The following is a 14028-nucleotide window of genomic DNA, read 5'->3' on the forward strand; positions in this document are numbered from 1 at the left end:
CTGCTGACAGGTGCAGACACTTCGGCTTTCAGCGCGGACTCAGTGACTAGCATACCTGCCTGTTTCCGTACTTCATGGTTTCTGCCTCCTTTCTCAGTTTCCCAGTTGCCATCCAAATTCAAATACAGTAACTCTTGTATTATTCTGACTTTCTCTGACAAGTAAAACCTCGACTTTGTACGGTTACAGTGCTCCTCAGCAGGCTGACCGCCGTGGCTTCTCAGACTGCACTAGGGGGTTCCCCAGGTTAGTGAGCAAGGGCCAGCGGGTATGGGAAACCACAGCCTGTCTCCTGGAGTGTTGGACTCGCTAGACTGTTTGCTGGGAAAGCAAGTAGTTTCATTGTTGAGGTAACACTCATATTAAAACAAACAGGAGCTTTCCTGTTTTGTAAAATGCAAAAGTTCTCCTGAAGTTTTAAGATGAAATAGGACATTTCAAAGGAACTTGCGGCTTGCTGAGCCTGCTTCAGGCTCTGCCGGCAGACTCCCCCAGGGGTGCTGTCCGTTTTCACTGCTGCTGGGGTGCCCTGCCTGCAGGAGAAGTTTTCACCAGTCTCCTTCTCGACTCCTACAGTGAAGGAAGTGACCTCCAGAGGAGATGGAGAGCTTGCTCCTTCTGCCTCAGTTTCCTCGTACAGTCATAATTTTTGAGTCCCTCCCATGTTAAAAGCACCATGCCAGGAACTGACATGACATGAAAAAAGGCTGTGTGGGGTCTGAGAATGTTTCACTCAAAATGCCGGCACAGAGTGTGCAGATGTGGGGGAAAGACATCAAGCACATGGGATAAATACCCACATAAATACCCTGTAAAGTCCAAGCTTTCATCAAGACTTCCTGTTTCTTTCCTGTATAACCCATTGGAACAAAAAAGACAATCCTAATTGTCTTTTCATAAACCTCATTCAAGTTAGAAACAAACAACAAACCAGGCATGCTAGGATTTCCTGAAAAAAAAAAATATATATATATATTACAATCCCATCACATCATTCTTTCATCTTTTATATTTTCTCTTTTCACTACAAAACCTTTAAAGGGAACTGTAGTTTAACAGATAAGTGGTCAGATTCTCCAGGAAGAATAAATATGTATTGTCAGTGATCATAAAATAGCATCTGAGGTCCAACCCCTTTCCATGCCATCACAACTTGTCAGATATTTACAAATATTTGGATAGCTCTATTACAGTAGTAAAGATAAGAAAAAATTATTCAGATAAGCACTTGGGGAGCTTTGAGATCAATGGAGACGCTCAAAAGCAGATAGCACGCAAATTCCTAGTTTTTCTTCCTAAGTATTTTGATTTGGGGGTACATGTATATGTGTACCAGATAATGTAGTACGTAAATAAAGAGAACTCTTGGATCAAACCACACGTCTGTGTCGGAGGTGAATATGGTGGAATGCAAGAGCCGGAAGAAAGGAGAGTAAGCTGTGGCAGAGCCGGGACAGTGCCCATGTTACCACAAGCCAGGGCCTGGGTTCAAGGCTCTGTTCACCACCGGAGGCGAAGAAGCTTCCTAAGTGATGGGGTAGTGCTGCAGGTCTCTCTCCTTCTCTCTGTCTCTGTCTCTGTCTGTCTGTCTCATCCTTTATCCAAGGAAAAAGCAAAAAAGCAAATGGCCACCTAGAGTGGTGGAGTCCTCATTCTGGCACCAAGCCCCAGGGGCAACACTGGGAGCAAAGAGGGAGGATGAGTCCCAGCTGTGGGAGGCAGAGATGTGTGACAGCACATTTCAGGGTGCTGTCTGCAGAGGGGGACTCTACCCGGGGAGGAGGTGAAGGCAACAGTAGGCGAATGAGAGCATTCTTTTTTTTTTTTTTTAAAAAGTTTATTTATTTATACTCTTTTGTTGCCCTTGTTGTTTTATTGTAGTGGTTATTATTGTTGCCGTCGTTGTTGGATAGGACAGAGAAAAGTGGAGAGAGGAGGGGAAAACAGAGAGGGGGAGAGAAAGACAGACATCTGCAGACCTGCTTCACCACCTGTGAAGCGACTCCCCTGCAGGTGGGGAGCCGGGGGCTCGAACCGGGATCCTTACGCTGGTCCTTGCGCTTTGTGCCACGTGTGCTTAACCCGCTGCGCTACCACCCAACTCCCGAATGAGAACATTCTTATTAAAGGTTTTCCTCTGTGAGGCAGTGAGCAAAACACTTTGCTGAGACTGGAGAAAGTGCATGTACGTGGAACTGCTGACGGTGGGAATTGTCTAATGTCACTTGGTGAAACATTCTAAACATTGTCAACATTATAACATGATCTTTTTTTTTTCTGGACATGACTTTCAAATAAGTATTCTCCCAATCCAGGGGATTTTTCTATTAGCTATGGAGGATTAGAGGAGTGTTTATTTTATTGTCTTGTTTTGTTTTGTTTTGATTTAATAATGATTGTCACGATTGTGGGATAAGAAGGGTAGGATACCACACAGTTCCCACTAACAGAGTTCTGTATCCCACCCCCTCCATTGGAAAGTTCCTGATTCTTTCTATTTGCTTATCTTTATCTCTGCTGTCTCTTAAAAATCTACTGAAAAACCACAGGAAAGGAATTTTTATGGCTTAACCCCAGAACGTATAAATGCAAAGGAAATGTGAGAGAAGACAATTTTATAAAAGACTTTTAGCACTAAGGAGATTGCATAGTGGCAGAGCACCAGAGTTCCAAGCCTGAAGCTCCGAGATCCCAGGTTCAGTCCTTGGCACTACCATAAGTCAGAGCTGGACTGTGTGTGGTCTCTGTTGCCCTGTCTGTCTCTCTTTTTCCTCCTCTCCCTCTCCTCCCTCTCTTCCTCCTTTCCCCCCTTTTCCTCTCTCCGTCTCTCTCTCTCTTTCTCTCATCTCTTAGCCTCTCTCACATACAAGTAAACAATTTAAAAAAAATTTTTATTTATAAAAAGGAAACACTGACAAAAACCATAGAATAAGAGGGGTACAACTCCACACAATTCCCACCACCACTTATAATCTTAAGATACTATGAACTTTTAAACTATCAATAGGCTTCTTGGCTTAATCAATGACTCCTGACCAAGAGATAAAGCAGGGTGTGGCAGAGATAATCCAGTGGTTATGCAAAGAGACTTTCACAGCCCTTCAGCTATGCCACCGAGGTATAGGTCTTCTCCTGAGTTTCCCGGTTAGATCTCTATGCCCTGGTGTCCCTCCCTGTTGCTGCTCCAGATTCTGAGGGTAGTAGCAATGGAGACTCAGAGTTGTATTTGGTGAGTCTCTGGGGAGTCCTTTCCTCCCTTCAGCTGTCCCCTTGTTGGTGGAGCAGACTGGAGGTGGTGTCTCCACTGACAAACTGTCGAACTGTTAGCAGTCACTTAATCTCTCCTTAGGCCCCTCTCTCCTCTCTGTCACCAGCCACGCGTGTTTGTACTCACGGGTGATTTACTGGGTTTCTGTGGTCATTCTAGTCCTGTCTTGTTTCGGTCCGGGTGGTCTCCTTTGGTATTCCTAGTTGATCCAGGAGAGGAGAGGAGAGGAGAGAAAGCGATCTGCTGCTCGTAGCTCCGCCTCCGGAAGTCGAATCTCTGCAGAAGTGGTTCAATTTTTTTTTCCTGCTTGCATCACTTCGGAGTTTCCACTGTTGGTTGAATTATCTATGTGGAAAGTCTGAGGTCTCACAACCAGCAAAGCGCAGATCAAGAACTCAGTCCCAGGCACTCAGGTTCCAAGCTGATGACTTCAGTCACTCTCAACTTCCTGCGGCCCCGCAGCCTCTGACTCGCAGCGCCTCCCCGGGGTTGCGAGGTGCATCCTACTAGGGAAAGAGAGAGGCAGACTGGGAGTATGGACCGACCAGTCAACGCCCATGTTCAGCGAGGAAGCAATTACAGAAGCCAGACCTTCTACCTTCTGCAACCCTCAATGACCCTGGGTCCATGCTCCCAGAGGGATAGAGAATGGGAAAGCTATCGGGGGAGGGGGTGGGATATGGAGATTGGGCGGTGGGAATTGTGTGGAGTTGTACCCCTCCTACCCTATGGTTTTGTTAATTAATCCTTTCTTTAATAAAAAAAAAATTAAAAAAAAAAAAAAGATACTATGAACTAGTGCTGAATCAACCAATAAGAGAAAAAGGAAAGGAATTCCTTTTCTGCTGAGCTAGGGACATGATAGCAACTAGAGACATGGGAGAGGTAAAAAAAAAAAAAAAAATTAGCAAGAGATATTGAGAAATAACCAAGGAAGCGAAAGGGGGAAATTAAGGCGTGCTTTACTACAATCCACGCACAGGAGTGTCTCTGGAAATAAGCGGCTAGTTGCCGCAGGTGCTCCCAACAGGGGAAGATAGGTAGAAACTGGGAACTGACAACAGGTCTTGAGAGAAAGTCTCTGACCTCCTCCACAAGAACAGCTTCAGTGGTTCCTGGAGAGGGAAATCTGAATTTTATGAGTAGAGAGAATTGGGGCCTGGTGGTGGCGCACCTAGTTAAGCAAATAGTACTAAGTACAAGGATCCCTGCAAGAATCTGAGTTTGAGTCCCCGGCTCCCCACTTGCTGGGGGATGGCTTTGCAGGCGGTGAAGCAGGTCTGCAGATGTCTCTCTCTCTCCCATCTATCTCCCCCTTCTCTCTTATTTCCTCTCTGTCTCTATCCAGTAGAATGGAATCCGTGGCCGCCAGGAGCAGTGAACGCATAGTGGCCAGCAGTAGACCTGGGGTCCGGCGAGCATCAAGTCCTGAACTCTGTCCCTAGCACCACATGTCTTACGCCCTCCTCCTATTTCATGAAATAAAATAAATCTTATTAAACTTTTTAGTGGATGGGGATGCTCCAGCAAGGAAGAAAAGGACTGAATGGCCAATTGCAAGAGCACTCTGCCCGGTCTGATGGCAGAGGCCCGGGCAGGCAGCAGCAGGTGCAGGGGTAACTTACACTAGAGCAGGGGACTCAGCTAGGCAAGGCAGGTCTGGTGGCAAGGACAGGAATGAATCCTCTGCTGAGTACTTCTCACTCCTGAATGCTAGAACTGTTCCACTCAGAATTATGACTACTTGTGAAGCATTGGAATAGGTGATTGGAGAAAAGTAAAGAATGTATAACTGGGTCATGTTTTTGTTTTTTAAAATTTCATACTAAGCTGGGAGACTTTGGTGGTCTTCAGACTTCATGTACATTCAGTAGCAGTTAATGTGCTAGATTAAAATAAGCTGAATGTATGTTAGAGACATAGACATGAGGTAAAATTAATATATTTTTAATTTTTTAAAAATATTTATCCCCTTTTGTTGCCCTTGTTTTATTATTGTTGTTGATGTCATCGTTGTTGGATAAGACAGAGAGAAATGGAGAGAGGAGGGGAAGACAGAGAGGGGGAGAGAAAGACAGACACCTGCAGACCTGCTTCACCGCCTGTGAAGCGACTCCCCTGCAGGTGGGGAGCCGGGGGCTCGAACCGGGATCCTTATGCCGGTCCTTGTACTTGGTGCCTCCTGCGCTACTGCCCAACTCCCAAATTAATATTTTTTTAACGAGAAAGAGAAGGAGATGCAGAGAGAAAACTATACACAGAGAGAGACCAGAGCACTGCTTAGCTCTGGCTTATGGTAGTTTGGGGGATTGAACCAGGGACTTCAGAGCCTGAGTCATGAAAGGCTTGCATAACTATTATGCTGCCTTCCCCACCCTGAGGTCAAGTTAGTTAAAGCTAAAATATACACTCAGACTTTTCCCCCGTAGGTGAAGTTCTGTTAAAGAGGTGCAAATTCTTAGTGAATTCTCTCAGTCTGCATGGCTGGGAGTTCAGCCACGGAGACAATCTTCATAAAACGGTTCACTTTCTGGATTCCTGCTTTGTTGAATAGAGATCTGACTGAAGACACAGGAAAACAGTAGTTTATTTTTTCAAGAGGTTTTAAAGCTTAGGGTAACTATTGTCACTCATCACCTACAAGTGTCAGGTGAATATTTTGAAGGTTTAGACTTGATGAAAACTCTAGAGAATAATGCTCCCAGCACATACATGCACCATTTATCAGCTTTCCCTTTTAGTCAAGCTAGCATTCACAACCTTCAGCTGTTGCTGTATAGATCTGGCCAGTTTTGGAAGCTTCGGCTCCTGATGCTTATTCAGAAGGGTCAAGAAGGGACACGTGACACCTGCCTGCAGGCCCTATTCCGTCTCAAACAGTGAGCATAGTAATAGCAAACTTTTAAAAGTCCAGAGGACTTGTATGATTAAACTGGATAGTTGGTTGATAGAGTTGGCACTTTGATTCTGTAGCGAATATCCAACAGCAAATGAACAATCAGAAATGACAAATTCTGTCTCTGCTCTGGACACGCTGCTTAATTTTGACTACTAAGCCTAATGTGCATGTTTGTTGATAAGACTTCACACATTGTTTGAATTGATGACATTTATTTATTTTTTAATGTAGCAAATTTATTTAAAAAAATTTTTTTGCCTCCAGGGTTATTGCTGGGGCTCAGTGCCTGCACCATGAATCCACTGCTCCTGGAGGCCATTTCCTCCCCCCCCCCCCTTTTGTTGCCCTTGTTGCTGTAGCCTTGTGATTATTATTGTTGCTGTTGATGTCATTCGTTGTTGGATAGGACAGAGAGAAATGGAGAGAGGAGGAGGAAGACAGAGGGGGGGGAGAGGGGAGAGAAAGATTGACTCCTGCAAACCCGCTTCACCACCTGTGAAGTGACTCCCCCTGCAGGTGGGGAGCCAGGGGCTTGAACCAGGATCCTTACGCCAGTCCGTTAACTCTTTGAGCCATGTGTGATTAACCTGTTGCGCTACCGCCCGACCCCCTATTTAAAATTTTTTAAAAAAATTATCTTTATTTATTTATTGGATAGAGACAGCCAGAAATCAAGAGGGAAGAGAAGCAGTGAGGCACCTGCAACACTGCTTCACTCCTCGCAAAGCTTTCCCCATGCAGGCGGGGACTGGGGACTCAAACCCGAACCCTTGCTCAACCAGCTGTGCCACCACCAGATTTTGGGGTGACTGAGGACGAGGTCAAAAGTCTGAGGGAAGTGAGAACATTAGAATGATGTCATCACTCATCGCTACACCACCTGCCCTTAAGCATGAGCTCCACTGAAGTGCACAGATGACTCTGGTCACTCGGCTGAGAGGTGGCTATGGAAGTGGGCTGCCTACTTTGGAGTAAGGCCAACATGACAGACACGAGGCAGAAGTAAGTCCCTGTCTCAAGCGATCCGCAAGGCCGGAGTAGCAGTCGGGGTGGGAGGGTGCCCAGCGAGCATCTGCAGTGATCAGCGTCTGTGAACACAGTGCTACTCCAAGGCCCGGAAGAGGCAGAAAGCAGTCCTTGTATAGTAGCAAGGAAGAAGTTGAGGGCTGTGGAGCAGACAGTGGGAAGTTCTTCATTTAGGAGAAAATCTTGGTCCTTTGTCAAGTTTCCTGATGAAAGTTCTCTGCCCCCAGATTCTGCTTGAAGGGACCGTGTCCTTTGTAAGGATCCCACCCACCCACCCACCCACCCCCAAAAAGAGCGGGTACCATTTGATACAGTCATTAGATACAATGAAGTAGACACAGATTAACCAATGCTTTTATAAAACAGTACTGTTATATATTCCATTTTCTTGAAATTGTTGATTTTATGTGAAGTTATCTGAAGTGAAAATATGTAAAACTTCAGGAATTTAGAAAAGTATTTTTTTGCTTTCTGACATATTCTTTATGAGAACATTAAGAAATAAAGATTTGAATGTGGGATTCAATGATACGTTGTAATGTTAAAATATTGTGACCCGTTGTTAATCACAAATAAAATTAATTGGAAAAAAAAGATTAATTGCCAGGTGATGGTTTACCTGGTAGAGCACACATATTACAGTTGCACAGACCTGGGTCCGAGCCCCCAGCCCCCACCTGCAGGGGGGAAACTTCACAAGCCAGGAAGCAGTGTTGCAGGCGTGTCTCTCCCCCTCTCCTTCTCCCTCTCCCTCTCTCTCCCATCTATCTTCCCCTTCCATCTCAGTTTCTTTCTGTCTCTATTAAAAATTAAATATATTTTAAATTAAAATAGTAAAGATACATAACTAATAGTAACAATAAAATGAATGAAAGACTCAGACTATGTTGGGGGTAGGGCCAGAGATAAAGCCCAGACACCTGCATGTGTGCCTTGCTAAGGATACACCAGACTGGAGCCCAGGCACCAGCAGGGAAGGCAGGAAGCCCCAGTGCAGCGCTGTGTCTCTCGTTTTTCTTGTCTGGGTGAAAATGCAGCCTGATTTTTGTGCCACTGTATTTCATCGGTGGCAGAGTTATTTCTACAACGGTGAGGTTTAGAACACTTACATTCTGTTCCATAATTCTCATAGTCATATAGATTTGTTTTATTTAAATTTAACTAGTTTATTTCGAAAATGCAAATATATAGGTTGCCTTATTTTTGAAGGCTAGCTTGACTGAGCATGAAATTTTTCTTTTTCCCTGGAGCTTTGCCCACATGGTTCTACTGTGCTGGTACAAACTTTGTCTCATAAACTAGCTTCTCTGGACATCTCTTGGCTACACTCTTTTCATCCTTAAGGCTGTGACTGTCTTTTTTTCCCCTTTCTTTGCTTCTCTCTTCCTTCCTTTCTTTCTTTTTTTAAAATCTACATTTATTGGATAGAGACAGCCAGAAATCAAGAGGGAAGGGGGTGATAGAGAGGGAGAGAGACAGAGAGACACCTGCAGCCCTGCTTCACCACTCACCGGGGGCTCAAACCTGGGTCCTTGCGCATTGTAATACGTGCGCTCAACCAGGTGCGCCACCACCTGGCCCCTTCCCTCTTTCTTTCTTGACGTCTCTCTTTTTTCTTTCTCCAAAAATGGTTTAAAGTCTATTTTCTTTTCTCCTTCCTCTCTACTTCCTCCTCCTTTTTAAAATTTTAATTTAATTTAATTTTTTTTTTTTTTACCAGAGCACTGATCATCTCTTCTGCTTTATGGTGGTGCAGAAGATTGAACTTGAGACTTTGAAACCTCAGAAATGAGAACCTCTTTGCATAACCATTATACTATCTACCCCTACCAAGTTCTTTAGTGTTTGAATCTATTTATTTATATTTAGTTTATATGTACATTTATTTATTAATTAGATAAAGACAGCCAGAAATTGAGAGGAAGGAGATGATACACCCCCTTCAGAGAGACACCTGCAGCCCTGTTTCACCACTTATGAAGCTTTCCCCCTGCAGGTAGGGGCTGCGGGGCTTGAATCCAGGTCCTTGTGCACTGTAACGTGTGTACTCAACCAGGTGCCCCACCACCCAGCCCCTGGGTTTGAATTTACTTGTAGCATTCTCTGTGTTTTGTTTTTGTTTTGGTGATCACTGGAGCCCCACACCTCAGAGCTGACATTCTCCGATAGAGAGAGACAGAAGAGACACTACTACAGTGCCAAAACACTAAAAATACACACTCTGAAAGCCTGGGTGTTCGCATATCTGGTGGCTTCACCTGGGTCTTCTTTTGGATAACAGGTGAATTCCCAAATGGAATAAGGACTTTTTCACTAGGCTTTGAAGTAATTTGGTTCAGGGTGCTTTCAGAGACTTGGGAATTTCAAAGCTTCAGTCATGAAGCTGGTGGTCATAGTGTGTTAAGAGAAATATACAGTGGGTGGAGCAGAACCCTTATTGATCACCTACCTGTTTTGACCTATAAAAACGGCAACTCCATGCAAAGCATCCTTCCAGCAGTTTCTCTTAGGTCTTGAAGCCATTTTCTTGTCCACCCCTCTGTGGCCAAACTTAGCATTTTCAGGGACTACCTGCCTGTGTTTGCAAACAGTAGCCAGTGAGTCATCTTTTCTCTAAAAGGCCTAGCAACCTGCTTTAGTACATGCATAGCGGCACTAAATACGTAGCTAAAGGCCCCGTGGTTCTCCTGTGCTTTTGAACTAGACGACTTGAAGTCCTTCTGAGCATCACAGGCAGCTCCCCGACCTCAGTGCAATGATGCATCCTTTTTTCGGTGACATTTATTTTGAGTTTTTAACTCAGAGAACTCACTGACCACCCAACATCCCGCCCGCTTTCCCACTGTCCACGCGTCTTCTCCTCCTATGACAAACCATCGGCTCCACAAGAAATAGCTGTTGGCCGACCAAAAATTACCTAAGCGGCCGAAGGTCAAGAGGAAAAGCCACTTAGTAGTTAAGTTTTAGGATGTGCCAACAAGTAAAGGACCAGACCTGATGATCTCAAAACTCCTCTCATGTCTACTTAAGACGGAAGATACTGGGGAATGGTGAACCTTAAAACAAATCCTCCTTGATGCAGACCTCTGTGGTTACGACTTATGCCCATCGAGACTTTTCTCCCAGACCCTACCACTTATCTGCCAGAAAAATGTTGACAGGAAACCAAGCTAAGACTAGAATTGACTCCTGGCACCCAAAGGTTGGCCAAGCAGTCTTGGGTCAGGCCAACCTTCACTCGTCTCTGCAGCCTTTTCAAGTGTGCTCATTCAGTAGAACCAGTGAACAGCAGAGTCTGGCAAAATGGCTAACTGGTAATAGCGTATGAGTGCCATTTTTCACCAGATCAGTGTGAGTACTGGCCTTGTTTTTTTTTCTGAAGGGTATATTCTGTAATTCTTCTGCCTTAGTTACAGAAGCCACCCGGTTACGTTTTTCTAGGATGTCGTAAAATATTTTACTTTCTATGAATTCATATCACAATCTTGCTTCTCCTTTTTTTTAGACTTTTGAAAAGATCTCTGTAAAGTTTCCACCCCTTCTACTTCCTTTGAAGTGTGTTATAATTGCTAAATGATTCCGACGAATATTTATGACTTTTAATTTTATTTTTTGCCTCCAGGGTTATGGCTGGGGCTAGTTGCTGGCACTACAAATCCACTGCTCCTGGAGGCCATTTTTTCCTTTATTTTTATTTATTTATTTATTATTATTATTATTTTAGTGGCTAGGACAGAAATTGAGAGAGGGGAAGGCAGAGGGGGAGAGTAAGACAGACACCTGCAGACCTGCTTCACCGCATGTGAAGCGACTCCCCTGCAGGTGGGGAGCCCAGGGGCTCAAACTAGGATCCTTGGGCAGGTCCTTCCTTGCATTTCATCCTATGTGCACTGAACCCAGTGTGACTCTGCCCACCCCCCAGAATTTATGACTTTATTATGACAATTGACAGCATAACATGACAGTGACATGTCCAAGATTTCACAGTACTTGAACTCATTAATTGACATACTCAGCTGCCTGGCAGCATGTTGTAACATAATAGGAATAGGAGTTCTCTCTCGTTGAAACTAACATTGTAATTATATTAACCACAGAATAAAGCTTACACACTTTAAAAAAAAATCTGAAAAATTTTCTTTCTACTGGGTATATATTTGGGTGGGTAGATTTGTATATCTATATGACCAACCTCAGAGTAACATAGAAGAAAGGGTCTGATATTTTAAAATAAACATCAGTTCATTAACATAATAAATATATATGTACTGTTCTCAGACGCAAACTATTTTTCTTGATATATAGTCACTGTTATTAATATGTATACATGTATATGCATATTCAAGTGCTAGCATTCTTCCTTTTGGGTAGCGTGATACATCAGTGAGGGTCAGAAATTCAAAGTATTTTTCAAAGCAGATTCTATTAGAATTTGATCCTTAACTTGAACTTAGAGGGTGAGGCTTTCTAATTGCAAAGGAAATCAACTGTGGGTATGAGAGCAGCACACACGCTTAGAGAAAGGACTGCTATCGCTTTAAGATAAGGTAGTCTGATGATTCATTGCACGGGAACAAGATCGATTTGGAACAAGCTCCCACTGTTAGCTTTTTTGAAGATGGATTCTCATGCTGAAAATAACACAACACATTCTAGATAACAGCAGTTCTCTCCCCCTCCCCCCTGAAATCCACCAAAACTGAAGAAAAACCCAAGTGACTGTTGCTAGCAGCTGTGTGGCCTGCAGTTCAGTGGGGAAGCTGGCTTCCTGCAGTCCCCTATTCATCACCTGCTTCAAAGACAGCCTGGCCGGCTATAGTTTGCAGGCCAGGTAGGGTGCCATTGTGCGAGGTCTGGGAGGATTAGTATCAAAGCTGCTGCGACCAGGCCCTTGGTCTCCGGCTGCCACTCAGTGTAGCAGGGAGAGGCTAAGACTGGCCAAGGTCACCGTCTCCAGTGTGGAGTGGACTGGGAAAGGACCCTGAGAACAGAGTGCTTTTCACGGAATCATGGCTCAAGCTAGCAGCACAGCGGGCACCGTCTGGAACACATAACATCTGTTTATGTTGGTAGACCGTAGCTGACAACGAGATAATAGAGCTTGGAAATTTATCATTCTTTTTTTTTTTTTTTTTAAAAAGACAACTGTATGTACAATAATCCAGATGCGTATTTAGCTTCGATCTTTTATTTGAAAAACCATAAAGAAAGGTGACCGATTTAATTGCTGCGTGTGTGTGTGTGTGTGTGTGTGTGTATGTGTGGGTGAGGGTGTGTGTAGATATGTAGGCAAAAAAAAAAAAAAAAAGCACACAGGCTGTTATTAACCATTTAAGGCCATAGTTGACGGGTAATATACCCAAATTCTTGGGGAGGAAATAGCTAGCATTCACCATGATTTCTTTCAATGTTCAATCACTTGTGCTGATAGACTGCATAAGAATGGACTGAATTTGCCCAACTGTCTTGAATATTAGGAGCTTTGGATAAATTCACCCCCCCCCTCCCTCCCCAAAAGTGAGAGTCCTTCAAAGGTGAGGTAATAATGACGCAAAAATAAAATTTTCAACTTGGGCAAATTAGAGGAAAATTAAGCTGTCCCTGAGTTGTCATGACGACAAGGATGTTCTGTTGATGAACTGTCCTCCTCATTGTCCAATCAGATAGTAGAGCTGAAGCTGGAGCATGAACAGGCGAAGACGCACCTATTACAGCAGCATAACGCAGAGAAGGATAGCCTAGCCCGAGACCACGAACGGGAAATCGAAAACCTGGAAAGACAGCTTCGCGCTGCCAACATGGAGCACGAAAATCAAATTCAAGAGTTCAAGAAACGAGACTCACAGGTAATTATTAATAACATTTGATTCCACGGGCATCTGTCTAGTTTTAAAAAGTCATCAGCGTCTAACGTTCTCTTGTTGTTGGTTGATGCACGCTGCTTGATCATTTGCAAACCTGACATAAATGTGGTGGGGTTTTTTTTTGTTGTTGTTTCTTCTCTTCCCTCTCCCCCCTTCCTCGTTTTGGGGATGACTAAGGCTTTAACTACAGAAACCACAGGTAGCCAGATTAAAAATCCCATGGCCAGCTATATAACTTGGCCTCGTTTTTTTTTATAATCTTATCTGAGTTCCTTTCATGAGGGATTTTTTTTTTTTTTTAAGGTCTCTGGCCCTTAGCCTCCTTTCAGCCTTAGTAAATCCTATGAAAATTTGTCAGCCTCAGCCCTCGTCTTTTGTTTTAATCTCTGTAGGTAATCAAGCAGCTGTTTTCATATTTGCTTTTCCTTCCCTGTGCGTGGCTTTTTCCTGTTTTCCCCCATTAGACCCTATCTATGATTAGATCACTCAGATGGTGGTTGATAAAAACGACTCCAGAGAAGGGCTGTTTCCCACCATGTCTGTTGCTTTTTCTTCCATGCACACACACACACATGCCTCCTAGCCTCCATCTCTATCGTCCCTGTTGGAAGCCATTTGGCAGAATCACCCCCAGCTGTGGTAGCATTTGACTCTTCAAACTTACGGATGAAATGTGCACTGTCAGCATGGAAATTTATCTTTATACGTTTCAGATGAAAAAAAGTCTTATTGGGTGTGTTATCTTTTTTGTACAATACATTCTTTAGGGTGCATATAATCAGAGGCCTTAAATAGGTCCTCTTGGGGGGAGATCACTGTGAAATTTTATTAGATAAAAATTGAAGCGCCATTGATAACAAACAGTAAAGGTCATTTTTCTTTCCTAATAAGACAGTATCGTCGATGAGGACAAATGTAACCACATTATCTATACCACAGAGAGCTTCTTCCTGTTTATATTTCCTCCTCAA

At 43.8% G+C, this 14028-nt stretch overlaps 1 protein-coding gene across 1 annotated transcript in view; it reads left to right on the forward strand.

The window, feature by feature from the left end:
- CEP112 (centrosomal protein 112) overlaps positions 1-14028 on the forward strand; it is a 416214-nt gene that overhangs the window by 170089 nt on the left and 232097 nt on the right. The window contains exon 20 of the mRNA XM_060202613.1: positions 12857-13039. Coding sequence (XP_060058596.1) covers positions 12857-13039 — 183 coding nt within the window. The remainder of the gene's footprint in view (positions 1-12856; positions 13040-14028) is intronic.

Source organism: Erinaceus europaeus, chromosome 12, assembly GCF_950295315.1.
Source record: "Erinaceus europaeus chromosome 12, mEriEur2.1, whole genome shotgun sequence".
Classification (NCBI taxonomy): Eukaryota; Metazoa; Chordata; class Mammalia; order Eulipotyphla; family Erinaceidae; genus Erinaceus; species Erinaceus europaeus.